Source organism: Ixodes scapularis, unplaced genomic scaffold, assembly GCF_016920785.2.
Source record: "Ixodes scapularis isolate PalLabHiFi unplaced genomic scaffold, ASM1692078v2 PGA_scaffold10__122_contigs__length_95168666, whole genome shotgun sequence".
NCBI classification, from domain to species: Eukaryota; Metazoa; Arthropoda; class Arachnida; order Ixodida; family Ixodidae; genus Ixodes; species Ixodes scapularis.
In genome coordinates, this window is record NW_024609836.1 from 10,023,475 (window position 1) to 10,047,246 (window position 23,772).

A 23,772-nucleotide genomic window follows, 5' to 3' on the forward strand; every position below is an offset into this window, starting at 1 on the left:
GCCACACGCAGTGCCGTGCAGGGTACAGGACAGCAGCCATGAGCCGGCCGGTGCGTCGACCCAGGGTCCCGCCCATAGTGTTCCGCTGCTGCCTTGAACAAGATCATTGATGTCATGGTCCTCGGGACCTGTGGTGTGTAACCATTGTGTTTAAGTTTGATAGTCACCGACCAATATTTCGGACTCGATAGGGATAGCGCAAAACTCAGAATAATCGAGCAGTCCGAAAAAATGAATTCTGCCTAAAAATCACTTTATTGCAATTTTAAGCGCAAAGTTGCTACAGAAAGTGATTGATACAATAGGCTCACAATAATTGAAGCTTGGATATTTTGTACTTCCGGATAATTCAAACAGATTTGAAAAATTTGGTTGTCCCGCTATGTTTTTAATGTATTTATAAGCCGCTTAATCCGAATGGCGTTTACGCTTAATTCATATCTTTTTTTTGTTCTCGCGGCCCCGTTGAGTGCGCTTCTTTCCGAGCACCGGTGCACCACAGAGTAGCAATACCTGTGGAGCGTGCTTTCAGTGCACCGGTGCTCATAAAGAAGCACACTCAACGGGGCTCAAGCGGGCACACATTAGCGGAAAACAGCGTTCACATTATGTGCTTCAAGACTAACAATGATGACCAAGACGACATCGAGGATGAGGACCAGCTCACTGGCATCATGCTTTCTGGCCTTGAAGCACATAATGTGAACGCCGAGCAGGCGGAATATGCTAGTTTCGACGATGATGTGTGTGTTTGTCGTGATGACTCATTAGAGGACATAGTACAGGAAGTAATGCCAGCAGAGTGCAGCAGTGAGAGTGAAGATGACGATGAAGAAAGGGATGACCCACTACCAACTGTCACAGCCATAGCTTTGAGCACATCGCTCAGCTCCGGAACTTTCTGTTTGCAAAGGAAGAGTCCCGTAAAGAGCTACTTGCATTGGCTGGTATTGAAAATTTTATTTTGAGATCGTATGTGCTGACTAAACAGTCCACAATCGACAAATTTTTTGCCGGATGAATAAACTTAATGTCAGAGCTCTTTCACTAATGTGTTATGCCTGTACTTATAATTAGGCCTATGTAGAGGAAACTGGCAAAAATCTGCTTTGTCTGAGTAGCTATCCATGTAACAAATCATAATGCCATCTAGTATCATATTTAGATGAATTTCTGATAATTCAAACTAAAATCTGTGACTTCCTGGAGTTTGAATTAATGAGACTCTACTGTAGTTTGCTGTACGGCATTTCGCATTCAGCGAGTCATTTTGTCACTGTACACAGACGAAAGCATAAAAGCGTTCGGACAAGTTACGCATTCACGGCTGCACGATGCTGGCAACTGTAGGGAGAGTCGTTAGACTTTGCCTTTGGTGAAAGAGTCCTGTTTGTAACACTGTGCCGCTGGAGCAAATCCACAGATTGATTGCTACTTCCTTGGCGATACAACCGCTGCCTTCTCACGTCGACACATGGGAAATACCGCAAACAAAAGCAGACACCGTCACGACTTCGCAAGGTGAAACCGGAGAGGTCAAGAGCGGAAGAATTGCTTGAGTGTTGACGTGCTATGTGGCATCAACAGCAGAGGCCTGCCATTAAAAAAAAAAAGAATACTAGTTTGTAGTTTCTTTGCTGGACGTGACGTCACGACAACTGACGGCAGCGATTGACTGGCAGAGTGATGTAGATTCTTTTGGGGACAATTTGCCAATGAATTCATAACCTGACATCAAATGTAGTTTCTAAACATGGCAGATATAATCAGGCCAGTTTTTGTCCACAATGCTGTCGCCTAGTCTGTCGCACAGATTATTTCCGTTGCTAAGGGGCAATTGGGGCTTTATGTAAACATTGGCTGGACGTGCGTGTAGGAAAAATAACATGAATGACCGACCACATCATTTACTCTTCCAACATATTGCAAAAAAACAAAATAAGAAAACCGACAAGTCAACATTTTTTTTTGTTTTTTCCTCATTTTTAGTGGCTGTCGTGTAACATCGAAGTATACGGTAAGTACCAAGTAAAATAAAACTAAAGGAAAAGTACATAATGTAAGGTGTACATGAACTCTATAGATATAATACCAGTCCCAATGGTTTAGCAAAGAAGCCAGTCTTCTCAGAAAACCCCCTCTCTCACTTGAGTCCGTTTTCTAATACTTGAATCTTAAAAAGAAGTTGCCCCGAAAAAGCGGCAGAAAATGCACAAAACAAAGTGACAGTGCCTAAAAAGGTCACACCTGCCTTTTCACATGGCTCTCAGAACTACATGCAGTGCAGGACGCAGAACGGTACCCATGGGCTAGCTGCAGTTGTAACTAGGGATGCCGCGAACTTTTTTCGAATCGAAGTTTCGATGATCGAATCAAGCGGTTCGAAAGGTTCGAAAGTTTTCGATTTTTCGAATTGTCTATATCGTAAAATTCGACGGAGGTCGAATTTTCGAACTTGTTAAGCTAAGAACTTCGACGCTTTTCGAACCGTCGAACTTATTACGCTAAAAAAATTCGATCTTTTTCGAACTTATTGCGCTGCCAGGTTCGATGCTTGTCGAACTTTCGAACTTGACTGACCAAAAAATTCGACGAATTTCGAATTTTCGAAAAGTTTCGAACTTTCGAATTCTGAAATGTCAGAAGTTCGACGAACTTCGAACTTTTAGGGTAAAAGTTCGACATTTGTCGAACTTCGAAAGAACGGCGGACGGTTTCATTTGATTTCAAGTAGTGGGGTACATTCGTAATTTTTTTTTTTCTGGAACTTTTACACGCGGTGCTGCGTTCCTTACAAAAGACAATGTCGTTTATTTCAATGTTCTGGCATGCTTAGGTTTAAAGAAATAAATCCCTGAAGGGGCGAGGAAGGACGACGGGTTTTTGACGATTATCATTTGTGCCAGATTTGAAGCACGCTGCAGCCGGAGCTATTTATGGTATACTTTTTTAAGGATAATCTATGTATAGCCTAGGTAAGTGCCGTCTTAAGATGTGATGATTGTTATTCAACGTGAGTTTCGAAGAAATGTCCAAACATGTATCTGCATGCAATTATGACCTAAACTTGATATTTATTTTCGTCTAAGTTGTTTGAGGTATTGCATTTAAATTAACACCACAGACAGTACATATCTAATAGTGTTTAAGTTCAGCACGTCATTAAAAGAAAACTTTTTTTTTTTTTTTTCGCTTTACGTTCCTGGGACGTGTTTCTTCTAGCCTGTACACATTTTGGTAAAAGAAAATTGTTTCGAAGTTCTGAACCTCTGAATATGCAAGAATATAACACTTCCGACGAATTCTTGATAGTTTTTTTTTCTCCTGCTTTTTATTCCCGCATTTATTCTTTTTTTTTTTTTACTATCCGCACAGGTATTTAGGTCGAAAAGACAGCTTTGAACTTCCGAACCACTAAGCATGTGACGAGTAGTGCCTTCTGACAACAAGTTTCTAACAATGACCATCGACGCAACCTTTTATGCAGTGAAGAGCGACAGTAGCTACACATATGCATAAATAATTTCAGATTAAAATAAGCTCAACCACGCCCTCTTTCCCCGTATTGTTTTCTTTAACGGTCCGAAATACCTGCAAGGGAGAGAAGGAGGCTGAAGCCCCCCCCGTCCGCTACCCTCTTTCCCCCCGTTTTTCCTCTTCCGACACCACTTGTATGGTAGAACGCTCCTCGACCTCGAGTAGTGTCGGCTTTTGTGCTTTTTGCGAGGCGATTCCTCCGTCCCAGAAAATAAACCTCCAGGACAATTATAAACTTCACCGGATCGGATTACTACCAGCGTGCAAGGGGTGGCGAGCTAGTTTGCCAGGTCGCCTCAAGGTTCTTCTGAGCCTCAACCTCCTGCTCGCCCCTGGCCGTTTCGAACTGGATGAGTCTCGTAAAACAGTGTGTTCGTGTAATCACTACTGCGTGATGCAGGTTAAAGGGGTTATGACACGAAAATTAAACGGATAGATTATTCTTGAAATGGAATGCTCATAGGCTACTTAGTATATACACCAAGTTACGCAATTTTTAGAGCTCTGATAATTGCAATATTCAATTTACGAATTTTTATAATTTTCATCTGGCGACAAGGCAACACTGCTCAAGTTAGTCACACCATGGTGTCCATAAACCACGTGACCATGAACACTCTCCCATTCTAGGCGCCCCCATGATCACCCAAGCTCTTCTCGTCGCGGTACGAACAAAACCGCTCAAACAGCTCGGTAAACTGTAAACTATTCTCGCTCTCGCCCCCCGGCCGGTTGACCTTCCACCCTGCATGCGTCTGCGAGACATTCCCGGACGACGGTGACCACGGCGAACTCGTCGTCGCTGGAGCTCGTCGCCAACGGGTCGCAGTCAAAATGAACAGCTTCCAACATCTCTTGATAGCAATCACTCTCATCGCTGCTGCGATCAATGTTGAACACTTCGACAAGGCGATCGATGCCGTAGACGTAATCGTCACGGACCAGATGCTGGAAACGTGGAAGGTAAACGAGGAAGCTGAGGCTCAATATGCCAAGAGAGCCAAGTCTGTGAGTGCGTGCAATTAGACACCACGCTGGAGGCTGCCTACGTCATTAAACCTCCAGGTCCGCCCGGATCTGCCCCTCCGAGGGGCGCGCATATAAATAGATTTATCCACGAAATTATCGCGCCTTTTTCAAAACAAATTTAGCAGGATTATAGGAACATAAAATGGATCCTAGCAGTATAGTTATATAATATTTTATTTTTGGCGTGTCATAACCCCTTTAAAGACCCCCCCCCCCCCCCCCCCCCCCCCCCGGGGCTGGCGGTCACAATTCTGCACTGACAAATAAATATTCTATCACGCCCGGGGCACTCGTCGTCTCATTTAATTGCCTGACCAACTTCGCAGAATCTAGATATCACACCCTAACTTTTCTAAACTTGATATTGTGAAAACCAATGAGTCGTGAAAACATTATTTGAAACTGAAACTGTGGAAAAACTTGAGAATCGGACTTCGAACTTTGAAAACTTGGAATAAAAAAAAATTTTAAATCTTCTATTTTTTTTTTTTTTAATTTAGCGTTAGAAAAGAATAGGAACCTTCGAACTTTATACAGAAAGAAATTTGAAATCTTTGAATTGTTCGAACTTCATGTCTATAAAAATTCGAAGCGTTCGAAGTTTTCGAATTTTGTTTCCAAAGAATTTCGAAATTTTCGAATTTATCGAACCTGAAGTAAACAAATATTCGAAATATTCAAATTCGAAATTTTAGAAACCGTGAAAGCTTCGAAATTTTCGAATTCGAAACTCCGCTGTGGTCAAAAGTTGCGAATTTTTCGAATTCAAACCTCGGTCAATACGAAAATATCTAAAGTTTTCGAAATCGAACCTCAGTTCGCTTCGCAAATATCGAAACCTTTTGAAATCGAACCTAGGGTGGTTCGCGACATCCCTAGTTGTAACCCAGTGCTTGTAGTATATCGCAGCTGCTTGGAAGGGAGAGAGGCCACCTCCTTCATGCCGTGGTACCGGGAAAAGCAATATTAAAGAGCCGCAGGCGATTTCTGTGCATCCACAATGCTATTCTGGGACAGCAAGACAGAAAACTTCAGTAACACAGTGAACAAAAAAGAGACCAAAAGAGTAGGCATGCAGGCGAGCGTGAATTGTAGACACAGCTAAAACTCAAGGCACAAGGAAGCAGAAAGAGGGCACATGAAGAGGCCTTTCGACTTCCTTGCATGTCGGGTTTGAGTCTCGTACCGGGTAGTAAGAAGCAACAATACTGGTTCCCTAGCCTTGCCTGTCTCAAGAAGCCTTGGAACAAAGATATCCTACTCGTCATTCATCTCGTTTTCTCTTCTCGGGCAGATTAAAGTGCACGCTGCGGCAGCAAACTGCCTCAAAGGGGCTCGACTCACACTCCTAAGAGAATGATTGGCATGCAAATTCTCCATTGTGTACTATGTGCATTCTATGTTTTAAAAGGGAACTCCGGCATTTTCTTCATTGTCCCCGATTTGCCTAAAAACTTGCTAAACACATCAACAAACATCGCTGAAATAGTAACCGAAATATCTTGCCGAAATAGCTTTTTTTCGCAAAGTCACAGAATTTACAATTTTGGTCATCATTGTGTTTTTCAAAGCGAAAAGCTCTACTGGCAACATTGAAATTGAGACGTCATGGGAAGGCAAAGGTTCACTCTTAGGGCTGTAGACTTTGTTCACAACTGATCACAAAGTTTCATGGTGTGAAAAGAATGCTTTGGAAGGTCGCCCCAAATCCCACCCAGCAGCACGAAACAAATGCTCGGCATAGTTCATTTCTACACAGCCGCTCGAACCGTGAGCCCGTCATCCTGTGACACAAGCACGTAACTAGAGGGGGTTCATGGAGCCCGGCCTGGCCCGCCCCGCCGCTGCCGCCCCCCGCCCCCAAAAACAAATTCCTGGCTATGTGCCTGCGTGACGTCACGGCAATGAAAAGCACAAGTATATTTCAATCTTGGATTGGCATCATACACGACAGTGGTAGGAACATTACTTGTGTCGAGCTAGAGAAGCCATATTGGGGGCTACCCCAGCTACGTCCACACTGGCTTTCATGGCAGTTATGTGCAATGCAGACAGCTTTCACTATTTCAACCGAGTGCCTAGGCAAACACAGAAGCAGCCACATAAGACAATCAGGAAAAGACGCCGAGTTGTACAGGCTAAGGAGGAAGGACATAGTGCAGCGAGCTACCTAGTCCAGGCTATTCCTCTGAGAAAGGCAGTCGGTGGAAATGTAGGTCAGTCATTCCCGCCATTAATTTAGGTAACTAATGCCAGCATTACACTATTTTGCATATTTCTCTGCTGCAACGCTAGTCATCCGCAGCAGAAACAACGCCCCAAACTAAAAAGAAGTCTCGTTGCATTGTTAACACAGACATCAAGTCCATTAGGAAAGGCCAGCTGTGCCATCCACCTGTTCATAAGCGAGCTGGAGTTCATCAAAGCACAACCGAGAACCTCTCGGAAGTACTTGGTGCCTTTTCAGTCGTTATTGAATGAAAACACAGTGCAGTGGTGATTACCATCAGCACAGCCTTGCCACTGGCACTGCTGTCCCTCGGGTGGCACATGCACGACATGGCCTGCAAGCCATATATATCCCTAAAAGAAAGCTGCATAGGATGCACTTACCGTGGCTAGCGTCGCCACCCAGCGAGCTTGCACAAACCCTCTGCATGGCACGCAGTGCTGTTCAGAACAGAGCGGCACTGGCTAGCCAGTTAATGCGAAGGCTTGTAGTGTCCTGCTGCTGCCTTGGCAAAGCTGCAAGTCACCTCTTTCACGCCTTGTGGTGCCCATCAGCTTCAAAAGAAACGGTGTTGAATCGCGACCAGCTATAACCTGTCGCACAAGGGAGAAAAGGGTGTGAATGTGCAGACTCCTATCTGTTTGCTTTTGTCTAGCGTGTGAGTTTTGTTTGAGAAGAAAACAACAATGACACTTCTTTCACAGTAATATGCAAAACAAAAACGAGAACGGCTCGGTTATTAATAAGTTGTGTGCAGCAGAGGCACGGGTGCGAGGGCGTAGCTCCGCAGAATGTTCTTTTTGCACGGCTGCTCGTGCAAAAAGGGCGCTTTTGTGCTCGGGCCTGTGCCTTTTCTGCACACAACCTATGTTACAGAGTGTATAGCACGCCTTCGAGCACTCGCGTGCAGCGAGAAATCCATCATATACAAGGTACGATCGCAGGAAACCTCGCAGGGGTGCAGGAAGCTGCAAGTGCACGGTGCACCAGAATGTAACACTAGAGGTGGTGATAGAATTTCACAGTTTGAGAATATGACGTTACTTGGGTCAAAATATAGAAACGAAAAACGTAACTGCCTTACCGGCTGATGATAAGGGCCATCGGAGCACGACCAACTATTTGTTGTGATCGGGGCATTCGATTGGACGCGGGTTGGTAAAGACTTGAAAAACACGAAAGAATAAAACATGTAGGGACGAAGACAGGCAGCGCAGTTCTTTGTCGACATGAAATGTAAGATCAAGCACATTATTCTGTCGGATCAAATAGTTTTGTTGAATTAGGTTTAGCTCGCAAGTCAGCCGTTCTTCGGCGGGCTTTCAGCTTTCTGCGATGGTTGTTTTAATCGTGAACGCAGGCTCAAACAATGTAGGCAGCGGCGCCAAATAGATCTGAAACGAAGAAACAGCTCGGACGCGTGGAACGAACACACATAGAGATCACATCACAGGAAAACTCAAACCACTCACCTTTCGTTCGACGACGGTTCGTCAGGAACGATGTTTCCGATGTTTCTCCGGGCGTTGAGGAGACTGAGGAGACCGCGTCTGTTTCCGTGCTCCTATTGGTTGTGACGTCACCAAATTTCATCCAATAAAGTGCGCGCCGAAGTTCTCTCTAGTCGCCGGTGACACGGCACACACGGCGTTGCCAGACTTGGAAGCGACGGTCGACGCACTTGCTTTTTGCAAAACACGACAACAGAAAACTGCAAAGCACTTTGACTAGGTGTCTTGTCTACGCTTCCACACTTCGAAAGAAAGAATTTCGATGCAAAAAAGAAACTATCCTTTTTCTTTTCAATTGAGCAAACGTTTCTTGCAAGTTACAACTAGATTTAGCCGAAAACGGTTCCCATAAAGCAAACGTTGTATCATAAAAAAATAACGATTTATTTTTTTCAGCACAAGGTGGCGCAGGCTCCAGCCCAATAATAAAGGACGGATTTGTTTTATGTCCAGCCATTAAAGTTTCGTAGTAGGTACAACGTAGGTACAACTAGGTACTTTCGGTACCTACTAGGGACTTTGGCCAACGCTAACCGCGGTTAGCTCTTCGAGCAAACGGGCCCAGATCCTGGAGCGACTCCGCATCGGAGCAAGAGAATCGGCGCGCCCTGCCGAACGCTCTTCAACTTTTCAGAGCGGCAAGCCGAGCGGATAGAGGGTGGCGTGCGCCACTAGAGGACGGCGCGAGCCGCCCTCTAGCGGAACTTTTGCTCTTTGGATTCAAAGGGTTGAGTAGTATTCAGTAATCCATCCATCCGTAAATCCTTGAAAAATGGCAACCGTCAACGCGGACGCCACTGATTAGAGATCAGTGGCGGACGCTGATAAGGTCATCGCAAGCAAGGAGGATATAAGTACTAGGAGGGGGCACGTTGCAATATTGTTGAAGCCTAGTCATAAAAAATTTAAACGATTTTGTGCCCAGCGTGACCGCAGATCTGTCTGGCGATTGGTGCGCGTGACAGGTCACAAGTGAGATGGATGGTTGATTGTAGGACTCCTTGCAGGCTTGCGCGCGCTCCGTTCGGCAGGTTTTATCAGATCGAAGGCTAGACTGTGGTGTATTCTAGTACCCCATAGCAAGACGAAGGCTAGCTACGGTCACGTGATGTGGTCACGTTGGCATGGTAAGTGAGGAGAGTAAGGAGGAAAATGAGAAAGAGGCGAGGCGTCAAGCTATGGCGTCAAGGGAGCATGGCTTGTGGAGGCTACGTGGCCGATGTCATGCCCTCTCCTACCCTTCTATCCTCCTTGATCGCAAGCCAGCCGTGCCAAGCGGAAGTTCCTGCGAAACTATAAAAAAAGACAACATTACAGCTTGAAAACTCTCGTACTCTTGTTCTTACCGTTTTGTCCGAGTAGGTTCGCACTATAAAAACATAGGCCGTGACCTTGGGCACCGTACAAGGCAACGTTGGTAGAAGGCAACGTTAGGTACAAGGTGCGTCAAACAACTCGGCAAACTTCGCTTCGCAAACACGGTCCTCGTCGTCGTAGTCCGAGCTGCTGGTGTCTATATGGCTGGTGTTGTCGCTGTCTGCTAGCTTCGCCAGCAGCACTGACGGTGCCACCACTAACATTAAACGTCTTCGTTTCAACGACATTTCACCTAATTTCGGGGAGCACAACACAACGGTGGCGGCGTCGAGACTGACGGCTGTTTTTCGCAGCCCTCTTTTTGCGGAGTAGCTGCGTTCTCGCCGTTCGTTTCCGACACAAAAGCAAAATGGCGGAATGGCTGGAGTCACGTGACCGGTCGGCAGCCAGATCTCTCGCGCGCTCCCACTTGCAAGTCAGAGCGCCTCAAACCATATGGTGAATTCGAGTGGTCGCCTTTCTCCTCTGACCTCGATTCAGCAGAGCGCCCCCTCCTCGCAGCCAGAGCTACTCGGGATCCTTTTCAGCCGATCACAACTGCTGGCTTCGGAGCGCTCCGAGATTCTCACACCAGTCACGGAATTAATATTTCTTGACATTGGTAATGCGTTAAAAACAACGCGATCTTACAGCGTACGGTGGACGATTGAGCAAAATTTACGCTCGCAACCTAATGAAATAACGGTTTTGACGTAAATTGTTTTAGGCATCTGCATAGAAAAAAAAAAAAAAAAGAAGAAAACAGCAGTATGCGAATTGATTTTCGCAGAACGGAATGAAAGCCAACGCTTGGAAAGAGTTGTCAACTCATCGCGTTTTCGTCAGTGAATGCGCTGCGATAGCGGTCATGCGTACGACAGAACAGACAAATATAAAATGGTTAATAAACCGCATTTTTCTCACGGCGAAATATCGTGCAAGCGTCGCCATGTGACACAGATCACAGTGCATTATATTCGGCTGTCCCTTTATTTTACAACACAAACCTTTGAACGCACTTTTACCAAACCTGAAAATTTCTTGAAGCGACCACAAAACCCGGTAAAACAGCGGCGAGCTCTGCGACCCGTTTCTTCGTCGGTTAGGCTTAGCGGATTCACCGCCGTGAGATGAACGATCTCGTGAAAGCACTGGGAATACATCACACGTCGACTTTTCCTGTTACGGTCGCAAAGGAATGTCGTCCCGTCCGTCGTAATCCTCGCACCGTCAAATTCACAAGCACTTTGTAGAACCACATGTCAATCGCCGTCATGCCGTACCCCGCACACCACCACCGACCACTGCCGGCCATCGTCAACAAAACCACGTGATCCCCGTCCAAGTACCACGTGACGCCTGCGCCGCTCCGCACTCCGCCGGCTGCAGACAGAGTGCCAGGGAGCGCTCGGAGAGGGAGAGGCGCCCTCGGAATGAACCACCCGATCAGGCCACAGCACTCTCTTTCAACCACCCGATCTCGCGCTCTGCAAAGAGCGCTCGAGAGCGCGCGGAAAGAACCACGCGAATTCGCCAATAGAGTGTAGGCTAGAGGTTCAACTGGCGCAAGTCCGAAATTGACTTCCGGTAATGCATTTCTATGGGAAAAAGCGAGTGCGTTTTCTCTCTGCGCTCGATTACAAGGGAAAATATCACGAATAATTCGTAAGTACTAGGCCCATTGGAACATTTCTCAGTCACGCAGACAAAATAATTGGTCACTTACGGCGTTTTCTATTTTAAATTCGTGGCCTGAAAAACGGTGCTAAAACCGCTTCGTACGTGTATATATGTGCACTGTCGGACACTGTTAGCGCGAACACGGCGTCGGCGCTTTCTAGCATCGGGGATATACGTGTCAAACGAACGAAAGACATCTGGAAAACCAAGAGACGGCAAGAACTTTGCAGTAATACTAGATAAGTAACTCCTTGTGCATGCAGACGATCAAAATAAATTGAAAGCCACGTAATATAGTCCGATTTCCATTAAATAAGTACTGCTTTATTCTTTCTACTCATGTGCGAAGATGCTTGTTCTGGGTTCAAAGCATCACCCGCACGCTCCAAATCTTTCCGAATAGAGAGAAGCCAGAGAACAGGTGCCCGATAAAAGCTGCCCGACATAGGAAATAATAAAAATACACACCTTTTGTGGCCAACATACTTTATATTTTATGTTCAAATGTTTTTTAACCGATCGTAACGATGCGCACGACCGAGTCATTCTCATATAATGACAGGACGGGCATGTTAGCAATATATAAGCGCAACCGGAATGCTAGCGAAGCTTGAACACACTCTGCATTCCTTTCGATCGTTATTTTGCTTAGAATCGTCGCTTGTTTTTACATACCTGCCGTGGAACAGAGGTTTGGGCCTGAAATATAGCGAAGTTTAACATCGTTCAGCGGTAAAGAAAAATGCTGTAACTAAAGCAATTACACTTTCACAATACCTATAAAGGTACACACTATTCGGTACGAAAGCAATAACAAAACTTGTTCATGTTGTTTTCCGGCGAGGAGACAAAATGCATGTAATGCACAGGAGCACCGCAAAAGTAGACTGGTTGCTGTCTGCTTCAATTTGCCTCCCGGAAGTCGCATAGACACTAGCGCCAGTTGAACCTCTAGCGTACATTATAATAACTCTATGCCTCAAACCGCTCCGATTCGGAGGACGGCGAGAGTCGGAGCTTCGAGAGCGCTCCGAAAGAACCCGGCGAATATGCTTGGAGCGCGTGGCATCAACCAGTAGAATGCACACCGGCTTTTCAGAGCGCTCCAAGAGGCCGAAAAACGACCAGCCGAATATACCATTAGCCTCTGCGGCTTTGGTCTCAGATGTTGCTAACGTTGTTCCTTTCAATGATGATGATGATAATGCGTCCTCGCAGTTTCGGTTTCCGTAACAGTTGCGGCACGGAAAATACCGCGCGGTACCGCCACGCGCTCTGATAAGACTTAAATTTTTATTTGCTACATCTCATCTCGGCGCAGGCATGGCGCAATTCTTCAGTAAAATGACAATTTGGCGCTACATGCAGCAGGATTGCGTCCTTGGCGCGTTTTGGGCGCAGCACTTCCCGTCACTGCTAATGTATATTATGATTACTTTGAGTTTGCTTGACCCAATGGATTTGTCCTATTTCACAACTTGGTAACTCTTCCGATTACTTTGAGGTCACATTCAACCAATTGGTGTTTTAAGAGCTCGATTCACATTTTTATTACTCTTTTGTCCCAATTAATTTTAATTAGGCTTAATTGACATTGCAATGATGCTTGATTATTTTCTGCTAATTCTTAGACGGCCTCAATGACATCCTGGACGACCTCAAGGACAATGTCTGGGATTTCCAAAAACAATTGGCCATGGTCTCCGCCTTGATAGAGTTCCACGCGGTGGCGAGAATGTGAATTGCACTGAGAAGATCAATGGCGTATGGCTTTTCGCTGTTTAGACACAAAAGCATCCTCTCCACGATGTGCCTTTGGTACAAGGTCTTCAAGCTCTGGATGACACCAGTATCCATCGGCTGCAGCACTGACGTCCTGTTCTTTTGCAGGAACACCAAGCAAATCGCACGTAAGGCTTGGACATCGTAGTACACTGTGCAGTTGTCTACAAAGAGCAGAATACTCCAACCTTTCAAAGCAAATTTTCTATCAAATGCATGAAGCCAGTTTGAAAAAAAATTTCATGGTCATCAATGCCTTTTTGTTTGCAAAGCAATCGACGGGAAGGGTCCTCACACCTTTAAAGCAGCGAGGCTTAGTGTAGACCAGTATCGCTCCGTGCCTGTCGCGTTTGTACACACCATCACCGTAAGCCTTTCTTTGCTCCTTTTCCCACCGGCACAGTCGTCGCCTTGAAAAGTGATTGTTTTGTTCAGGAGCAATTTGCAATATACCGCCGTCTCGTCCATGTCAAACATGTCATTGAGCGAGTAGGACGTAAGTCAATCCTCCAGCTCCCCGGATAGCCACTCTTCACATGCGGATCTGTCCACGTCCGCCTTCTCGCCACAAACGGTCATGAAAGTAAGGCCGTGGCATTCCTTAAAACATGACAGCCACCCGTCCGATGATGAAAATTCTTCAATAGCCATCTGGCTTGCGAACTCCATCGCTTTGGCTGCGATATTATTGGCCCACTCAGTGGAAGGTTTCTGCTACGAACCTGCTTTATCCACATGACGAGAGTATCTTCAAGCTGGGGATGTGCTGATGTCCGCAGCCTCTTTCTGGAAGGTTTATGCTCCTTCTCATATCCAGCGAAGATGGCCTCCCTGTTCTTTATGTATGTTGATAGAGTACTCTTTGTGATGCTGTGTTTCTCCACTACTTCCGTCTTGGAAAGGGTGCCTTGGTCAACTTCTTGCTGTGTCTTTACCTTCGTCTTGAGGTCCTTTGGTGGGTGATACGTGCCCCGGCTCACCACGACGCTTGGAATTGGGATAACGTCAGTCGCGCGCCCACCGAAAACCCGCCGAACCGCAGCAACGAGCGAGTGCAAGGCAAAAAACGTAACTGTTGCGCTTTCGCCGAAAACACGCCGAAAAGCAGCGGCGCAGCACCGTCACCGTGCAAGAGAAAGAGAGAACGACAACACTGCCGCTGCCAGCACCGCACTGCTCATTGCAGCACTCAAGGTCACAACATGATCGGATGTCGTGGTTACTTGGAACTGGAGACGGGAGTAGCAGCTGGTGCACGGAATAGCGCGGCCACACTGCAGGGCCCGAGGCGCCACCTTGTGAGTTAGCCCGCTCCTGAGGGCATGCTAGGCAGCGCGGGATGTTCAAGTTAACCGGCGCAAACGCTTATTCGTTCGAATTACCGGGCTGTTTTTCAGATTGAAATACATATAGCGTAAACCGAACCACAGCGCGAGTTCGAATAAACCGGAAGTTCGAATGAAGCGTGTATGAATTAACGAGAACCGACTGTATGTGTGTTCGTATATGTTCGAGCATTCGACTGTGCTCTGACCTAAATGAAACAAACTATTCTATGAGAAGAGACACTGAAATACATATTTGAGCACTTTTCTTTTCCAACCAATAGGTAATAAAATATTTTTATTCTTTTGGTTCGGTTGAGCCAATGTGGGCAAAGATGTGGCACAATTCTCAGAAAATGTGACACTTTGGTGCAAGATGCAGCATACTTTCATTCGTGGCACAATTTGGTGCAAATGGCACAGCACTTCCAACTCAGGGAAAGAGGTAATGTGTCGGGAGGGGGGATCGGGAGGCATTTATTTTCTTTAGATAATAATATTATTATATGATTTTTAATTTACAATATGGGGAGCAAGAATGCAGTTAGTATCTGCACATCTCAGCAGGACACTGTTGGGAGCATGGGAAAGAACACGTGCGGGACTCGCTCGCAGCCTGGACGCACTCCCTAAAAAATAATGCAACTCAGAAAGTTGTATGTACACAAAATGTGAAAAAGTGTTTAACAAAACAAACTAGAAATAGAAAACTCAAATCCCGGTCGCCTCACGCTAGGCAGACTGCATCCCTGTCTGGCCAAACACAAAATACCCGGGGTGGAATGCCAACCGACAAAGCAAATAAAACGCGGATGTCAGCAAAACTTGCCCACTTGTTAACTATATTAACTGAAGTGAATACCAGTACTACACCCTGTTTTACACTAAGTCCGACCTCAGCAGATGCCGCGATCCGACAGCGTTGTTAAGGGGAAACACTGCCTAGGAATCGCGATTTTTTCAAAAAAGTCACATTTTTGGAAAATAGGCTGACCAGCTTTTACAACTCGTAAAGAATGCTGTCCAAAAATTTTATTCCTGCAAGTAAAGTATTTACTCCGAAATAAATTATTTTTGAAGTGCTGGCGGCCGCACGTGTGCGCCGACGACGCGGCCGATTACGAAAATGTGCCATTTTCAAAGCACGCTCCCTCCGCGTTTCTTAGGACTAGCATGGACAGGCCCCCCTCGTTGGAATGAGCGTCTCGCCCTCTTTCGTTCTGTTCGCAGCATTGTTCGCGATATCGTGCTCACAGACCGTAAAACCCCGTAGAAAACATAGCTGTGCACGCTCTTATTGGTCAAGCTGGTGAAAAAGAGCTCTGATTCGCTAGGACGAGCCACGCGACGTGGCTTGTCCTAGCGAATCAGGAAGCTCTGTTGGAAATGGGCATACAGCCAGGGAGCTACCAAGCGTCATACGGAGAGAGGGCTACCAAGATGAAGGTTGCGAAGGCCCAGGTGAAAGCGCTCGAGTCCTCCAAGATGTCCCACAAAAAAAGGAAGATGGAAGCTGTGGCCAAGGCACAGGACCGTGCACAGGAAGGAGTGACATATGCCCCTGGAGCATTTAGATGAAATAGCAAGCCCCATCCAAACTAAAATACTGTTCGAACTTTCAAACCCTTTTTTCTCAGCTTCATGTTTTCACCATTTTTTTCACAGCTCTAAAACTATCGTTCGATGAGTTAAGTGCCCCCAAGTCTAATGTATGGCTTTTTTGGCATAAAATTTACTGGAGAACTCGGCTATGCGCTTACCTTTTGAAAATTGTTATTTCTTCACACAAAAATGTTGACGTTTGTGAAACAAGAAAAAATTAAAAAATTCCTACCATTATTGAAAGTTAATTTTTACGTGAAATATGGCCTTAAAATTATTTCAAGCCTACTACCGATTAGTTTAGTCATTCAGCGTTATATCCCAACAAAGAAATATTGCCTTTTTATTCATATTTTGAAACGATAGTTTTTTTCCTTTGGTACTGCTACATGTACATTTTTTTCAACGAATAAAGCTGTAACTTGTCAAAAAATAAACCTTTTGGGTTGAAAGTTGGTGTAGCCTCCTAAGTTTTGACGTTTAAAATACCCTAAAAATTTCATTGACCTGGCACAAATACTTAAAAAGTAGACCCTCCAAGGGAGTGCCTCCCCTTAAGTGCATTGACGCGATGCTCCTTGTCTTTGTGGGCTTGCTATCACCAACTAGACCAGTCACGCAAAAAAAGAAAGAAAAAAGGAAGGAAGGACTGTGGCGTATTTACTCAGTGCGATTGGTTCGGTACGCGATAGCAAATGCACAAAGACGACGGGCGCCGTCAGGACGCACTTTTGGCACCGCTTGATTGGCTACATCGGAAAGTGGCGCCAGCCGCAGTAGGAAAAGTTAAATGGAGTATGTACTTGGTGTCGATTATCTCGCGCTACTGCGTCGTCGAAGCCAGTGCAGCTTCCACCAATGCTCCAACTCTGTCGAACCTAGTTGTGCCGGCACACGCAAAACGAAGACACCCGCTCGTGGAAGCTACACCGCAGAAGCTACGCTGGCCTCGTCGACGCGGCGTAAAATGGCGGACACGGAGTACAGTACAACCACTAATGGAACGCTGGGGTTTGGGAGGGGAACTTGACGAGACCGTGCCAGTGCAAGGACAAGGCGCGCTACATGTTTGAGACGTCCTTCGTGTCGAAGAAGGCAGCGCAGATTGCGTTCCCGTGCAGGCACAGTTCGTCCAGCTCCTCCGCGCCGTCCCGAACGTCTTCCAAGGGGCTTGGGACAGAACCGTGAACCATGCGCTTGGCCTCCCGTTTGAGGAGCTCCAGCACCGACGGAGGTCGCACCTCTTCAACGGCGACCGAATCCGAGGCGCTGCGGGAGATCCTGTCAAGGATCTGGCCGAGGTGAGCGAGGTCCACACCGCTCGCCTTGCGCACGATGTCAGCCTTCTGATTGGGGTGACCTGCGACGCAAAAAATACGTTGGACCCCGATTCTCCTCGTGGTCTCCAACGAGGTTGGGACGACGTGGTTCAGCTTGGGTTGTCCCGCCTCCGGTGCGAGCTTCCCATCTTCGACGACCCTTTAACATCTTACGCATTTTGTGTGCGTGCACGCCGTTAGGGCACGGTGGAAGGCGTGGCGTGCGTGCCGAAAACCGGGCATACGAAAGACGCACCCTGCCGTTCTCACACTCTACTACGGGAACCCAAAAAAATATAGGGAGACTCGAGACCGAGTTGTGGTGCGAGAAACATCTTGAAATTCTCTTTCGAAATAAGCGTTCAAATCCGTTTCGGTAGAGAATTGATTCATCTTTGAACTCACAAAAGTGCCACGAGATTCTGCTGGGTCGAAACTGCAGCTCAAGTCTGCTTTGCTCAACCGAAGCAATGAGATGGAAGAGAAAGTTGGGAGCACATCCTGCGGCAGCTCGAACTCCATTTTGTAGTGAAACCTTCGTAGCAACGCTTCAGCAAATCTGGATCATAAAATTCAGCCACTTGGGTAAAAAAGTAACCCAAATGATTCGTTAAGTCATGGAGCTCGACGTCCTCTTACAATTACTTTTTTCTCAGACAGAAATATTACGAAAGAGCAGCCTGGTAGATAAACTGAACAAAAGATATAGGCACAATAATTACCAAATAATTTCTTCATTCACGGCGATGCAAGCTAGGAAAAGGGAGAACAGACGTCTGTTTACCATTTTTTCTCTCTCACCGTTTTTAACCCTTTTCCATCCACCTCGGAGAGCATCGTCATGTTCGATATAGACCCAGTTTGACTGAACTTTAAGCATTTTTTCGTTAAGCATTCTTTGTTATCTGGAGACCAAAAATACGCATCAGCAATTTGAATACACTTGCCAGGAACCAGCCTCAGGTGGAATCCGTTGGATGTCAGCAGGGGGTCCACGACGTAGGAAAAGCCGGACTGGTCTCGCCTTTCTTGCTTGAGTCGCCAGAGTACGCTCCACAAAGCCGGATCTGGAAGCATGCTGTGGGAACGACGAGCATAGTTTGTGTTAGCTAGCAGTAAGCCATAGATTTTCTGGTGCTCACTTAAAAAGAAAATCGGCAAACACTTTTCAGCATTCGTTTATTCTAAAAAAAATTCGGGGTACTCCTGCAAACTGAATTGTAAGGACGCAGAAAACTGTAATTTAGAAAAAAGAAAAAAGTGCAAACGACCACACAAGGCGTGTTGCAATTGACGGTGGCAACCGTCGCATCGTCACAAAATATGCTTTTGGGAGATTTTCTTTTGGTCGATGCGCTTTTGCATTTTGGATACCAATGGATGTTTATTGGTGTTATTTGCTTAAAACTAAAAAGTCTACTGCCTAGCTATCTGCAACGAAATCCCTCGGAGGTTTCTACTTCCAGGTCTGCTTGTAACGTTCCTCGTTACAGTCTGTGGCAACACAAGAAGGTAAAGAGAACTCTTCTTTCACAAACCTCTCTAGTTTGCTATGTATTGAGCACTGTGGCAAAACAATATCGGACGTGGGCTGAAATTGTGATTGGCAACTATTTCACGTCGGAAGCGACTGACAACCTACGATTCCTTTGCAAATTTCAAACTTTGCTGCTGTTTGCAAGCCAACATCCACCAACAGACAAAGGAGCATATGGGACAAGCGTATCAGGGGCTGTAAGATCTCTCACCATTAGTATGTTGGTGAGACGTTCTTACAAAACAAATACCCAATCATAGACTCACTAATGGGACAGAGTTTTCTCGTTTGCCAATAAGCCCGCCCAGCAGAAAGCTGCGATGCCACGACCGAAAAAGATGTTGCTCTCACCAGTACCAGAATCGAACCCCAGAGCCGGCTTCCTGGTAAATGTGGGTTATCTTTCTCAGTGGTAAAATTAGCCACAGGAGGAATTTTTAGGTCACGTGATCGTCTCCGTGAGGAAGTACTACTTAGCGCTTTAGCCGACTGCGCTTGGCAGACGTAAGCTTTGCACTCATTTTCTTCCATTCTCCCTTAGCACGACCTTTCCCAGAAATAACTTTACATGCCACTCCAGAAGTATGGAAATGTGATTCGTTTCACTCCCATTTCGAGTCTGTTTACTCGAATAATCGTAGTGAGGACGGACCGACGGCAGCCATTTGCCTGGAACACCAGGTACGTTTGGTTTCTTGTCCTCACAAAGTCGGTCAGTGACCTCCAAATCCCTCTTGCAGCTATTTAGACCGCCAGGGGAGATAGCCGCATTCACCAGCAAACCAGCCAGGAGGGTTGGCGGCACTGACCGCCAGATTGAGCGCACCTTGCCGTGACGACGAGTGGCGGTCGAAGCTCTTCCGCCGGAACAATGTATGTTTGCTTCAACTTGCGGAAAAGGGCCGCCTCTCGAAGGCAGGTGATGTTGAGGGTGGCGAGCTTGCCCTTGTGGCAGACCAACCAGACTTCTTTCGGTGCGTCGGGAAGGCGTCCGATGATGAGCGTTGTCTCTCGGCTCAGCGGCTGTTGGCTGCGAGAAACGGACGTGCGGTTGCAGGCCTGCTTGCACTCTCGAGTGCCTCCGGAATGCTAGCATTTGTGCGTTTCAGTAAGAAAACAGGTTTTAGCGGTGTTGTTTCCTCGAGACGTTGTCAACATCTCACGAAAATCCAGCCCATCTTATCCTCCCCAAAACAATGCGGGAGAATCAATGTTTGGACTCGTAAATGGTGTTCTCTGCGCTGGGTCAATGCGCAGACAGTGCCGTTTTGTTGCGTGTGGTAGGACATGAACCTGCTTAGCGCCCGAGTTATACCCTTTATTGTGGAGTGACTATCATACGGTCAAACGCCCTTACAACGAAGTCCGCGGAACCTGCAAAATCTTTCTTGGTACAAGTAAATACGGTAGCACCAAATATAGTATGATTGACTTCAGATATGAGGTTTATTATGTTGACAATTGACTTATCAAAAGGGGGAACGGTGGCCGAGACTGCTGGCGCACCATACGTCGGAGCATGTGAGGCGAAAGCTCGCGCTACAGAATCCAAGTATCTTACTCTCTATAACCACTTCCTTTTTTTTTCTATATGAAAAGTGTATTGGCATGCATTTTTGTACCCACCACTAACATTCTTAGGTCTATCAGTTGACAAGCTCCACCGAGCAGCGGCGTCCAAGACGGTTCTTCTCTGCTGTTTGAAAGTGAGCAGGCACGGATGGTTAGCTTTCCCAGCACCACCAGCGACAGGGCCTCCACGGGCAACGGAGAAGAATTGTTCTCGAACGACGCTCTTCTAGATTAAGTATTATTATGAGTCAAAGAGGATAGTTGCATGCTTTTCTAGAAGGCGTGTAATTTTGAACTTTCCATATGGTACATACATTAGATTCCACCAATATTATTTCTGTTGAGGTCATCCAATGATCTAGAAATTTCATGGATACTGCGATTAATTTCAATGATCACATAACTGCAATTACAAATGCCTCCCAGAGTTCATGGAGCCATTACATGAATAACACACAGTTTTTCTAAACTGTTTTTTTTTTTACATTTTTTTTCTTCAATGGTGTGTAGTCGTGTCGAGTATGCCTCAATTGTATAGAAATGTATTGGAGTGACTAATTCCAATGTAATTGAGCATGTTCGATGTAAAACTTTTTTTGTGTATTGTTCGATCATTATTTTCATCCGAATTATTTCTATATTTACGAAAGGATTTGTGACCTCGTGGAACTGGACATGTTGCACAACAGGACGATCAGTGGATTGATGCGTCTGTATAAGATCGTAAATGGTATAATTGACCTACCTGCGCTACTAAGTAACGTCTACTTGCACGTTCCTCGTAAGTCTAGTAGACGTTATTCTTTTGTTTTATCCTTCTGATTTATATCATGCAGCACCCATGACACACCTTCAATTGACAAGCAAATAGTACCATTTAGAACAGATTTCTGGGAATGTTAGCTTAGACATTTTTGATGAAGAGCATAAATTTAGAAAGTGTATGCAGAGTGCAAGTTTGTGTGCTTCTGGCACAGGGGTTGCAATGATGTCAGAACGCCGAGCTCTTATTGGCTGATTGAAGGAAATAGTGGGCGGTCCTCAAAGGCATCTAGAATTGAGGTCTACCCACTATCCTTCCAGCCAAAGCCAATCGGAACTTGGTGACATTCTGATGTCACAGCAACCCCTGCGCAAGAAGCAGATGGCTTGCTCTCTACATTGCTCCCATTGTTTTGTCCGAACTTACACTTTTCTTTCATCGTGTTTGAATAATTTGAACACTATCTGACATTGATAAGTGCACCACTAAGGAGGCATCAAGCTGTCTGTAAGTCACTCAAAATAAAATAAATAAATAAAACCACAATAGGATTACTTTCCATCCCAGGCAATGTGCATCCAATGAGATCCACCAGTGCCAGCCATGGGGCAGGCTGATGGGGTAGTGAATGCCACTGAGTGGACGTGCCATGAAATGATGCCAGGTATTCTAGGAAGCTTGTCAACTGACTTTGGTCTAACAACGTTGCTCACCACTGCATTACGTAATTTAAAGACACGGGGCTAGTGGTCGTACCGCCAGCCTTGCCAATGGCAACATTCGTCATCTACAGCAGGGAGACCAGGCGCTTCTTGCTGCAGACTAAATTCTCGTTGTCCAAACTTACACACAACACACTTAAAGGGAAGCTGAAGCGGTCTTGAATATGATTAAAAAAAAACACTCGATTAGTTTTAACCCGACTCCAAGCATCCCGGATATCACAAAAAGTAGGCTATTTTATGCCTGCATCGCCTAGAAAGACGCCTTCGAAGTTGCATTAAATCCACGCCCCTCCGCGGCAGAGGGCCGTAAAAGGAGAAAACATGACAACACGGAAGGTTCCCCGCGCGCGTGCTCCTCGAATCAGAGCCAGCGTCTGCAATTCATGCTTCTGAAAGATGCCAGTGGAATGTAGGAAGACACACGAAGAGAGAGGGAGAAAAGAGGACAAACACACTGCTGGACTAGCAACCATTTACTCAAGGTCTTCTTCTTCCACGCCCATCATTGTAAAATCTTGAGAGATGCCCCACCCCAAAAGGTAACCCACACATATTTTCGGTTCGATTTAATATTTTCTTTTAAACACCGATAGATAGCCCAGTCCTAGTAATTGTAGTGTTGGAGTCAATGATGACCTTAGCGTAAATGCGTCTCGTGTGTGGAATATAAGCAAACATTGCTGACAGGGAAGTACAGTCATCTTTGCGTTGTTGCCCCTCGCCGCAACAAGTATGGTAAAAACGCATCTAAAAATTTTTTTCTTAAACTTTCTTTGATTGCATTTTGAAAATTAGCCGACTCCTTGTTTTCACCAAAGGGCATTTTCAGATAAGATTGAACAACCATGTCCAGTGACCATCTTTAAATTTGATAAAAAAATACATATATATTGCGCTGGCTCCATGCCCAGAATAGAACCAATACTTGTAATTGTAAAACAAAATTCGTCTTTGTGAAAAAAAATTGTAAGCACCCTCTGTCACATGCATGTTTTTCGCATCGTGCAATCTTGGCATTTTGGGCAGCTTCCTTAAGAAAATTGTTCTGGCTACGGGTCTAGAAATATTTACAGGCAAATCAGGCATATAGGAAGTATTGACAAAAAGTATTAACCACCGAGTATGAGGGTCGTTATTTTGAGAAACAAAATCGCAAATACAGCACATTGTGCAATATTGCTCTGCGTTAAAGATTTTGTTTCTCCGTATCTATAAAAGCTAAGGCTTTCAATTTTGCCAGGGTGTTGCTCTGCATATAGTGCATCTGTGCATGAAATATTGTTGTCCTTGTTAGCGGGAGAAATTTACAAGAATTGCTCACACAGGTGCATTTAGCTAAATATGCATTATCTTTAAAATCATAAAAAAAAGGCCATCTTTATTATTCTTTAAACTTCCCGAAATTAACGTTAATAATATGTACTAAGAGAATCTGCAAAAACATAATGCAATATTTGTGGCCTTATACAGTTGAACCTCGATTTAACGAAACCCGATTTTACGAATTTCCCGATTTAATGAACAAATTCGGATTCCCCGTGCAGCCTATGCGCGAGGTCTCCCTTCCTCGATTTTACGAAGTTCCCGATTTAACGAAATATATAGCAGGTCCCGGTGACTTCGTTAAATCGAGGTTCAACTGTAGTGATAAAGCGAGAAATATGGCCAAATTGATGCTAGTGCGGTTGCCATAAATGTGGTGTGCGCATACCCTTTCTTTACAATTTCATTATTAATAAGTGTAAAAATGCTATGGGGTGGTCAGGAAAATACAAACTGACAGCACAGATATGGCCTGTAGTTT

The 23,772-nt window shown here is 45.6% G+C and overlaps 1 protein-coding gene across 1 annotated transcript in view; it reads right to left on the minus strand.

The window, feature by feature from the left end:
* Positions 1-14,705: 14,705 nt before the first annotated feature.
* LOC8041835 (PMS1 protein homolog 1) overlaps positions 14,706-23,772 on the minus strand; it is a 52,300-nt gene continuing 43,233 nt past the window's right edge. The window contains exons 11-13 of the mRNA XM_029981859.3: positions 19,735-19,938; positions 18,319-18,449; positions 14,706-17,412 (exon numbers count right to left, since the gene is read on the minus strand). Of these exons, the coding sequence (XP_029837719.3) occupies positions 17,114-17,412; positions 18,319-18,449; positions 19,735-19,938 (634 nt within the window). The 3' untranslated portion in view covers positions 14,706-17,113. The remainder of the gene's footprint in view (positions 17,413-18,318; positions 18,450-19,734; positions 19,939-23,772) is intronic.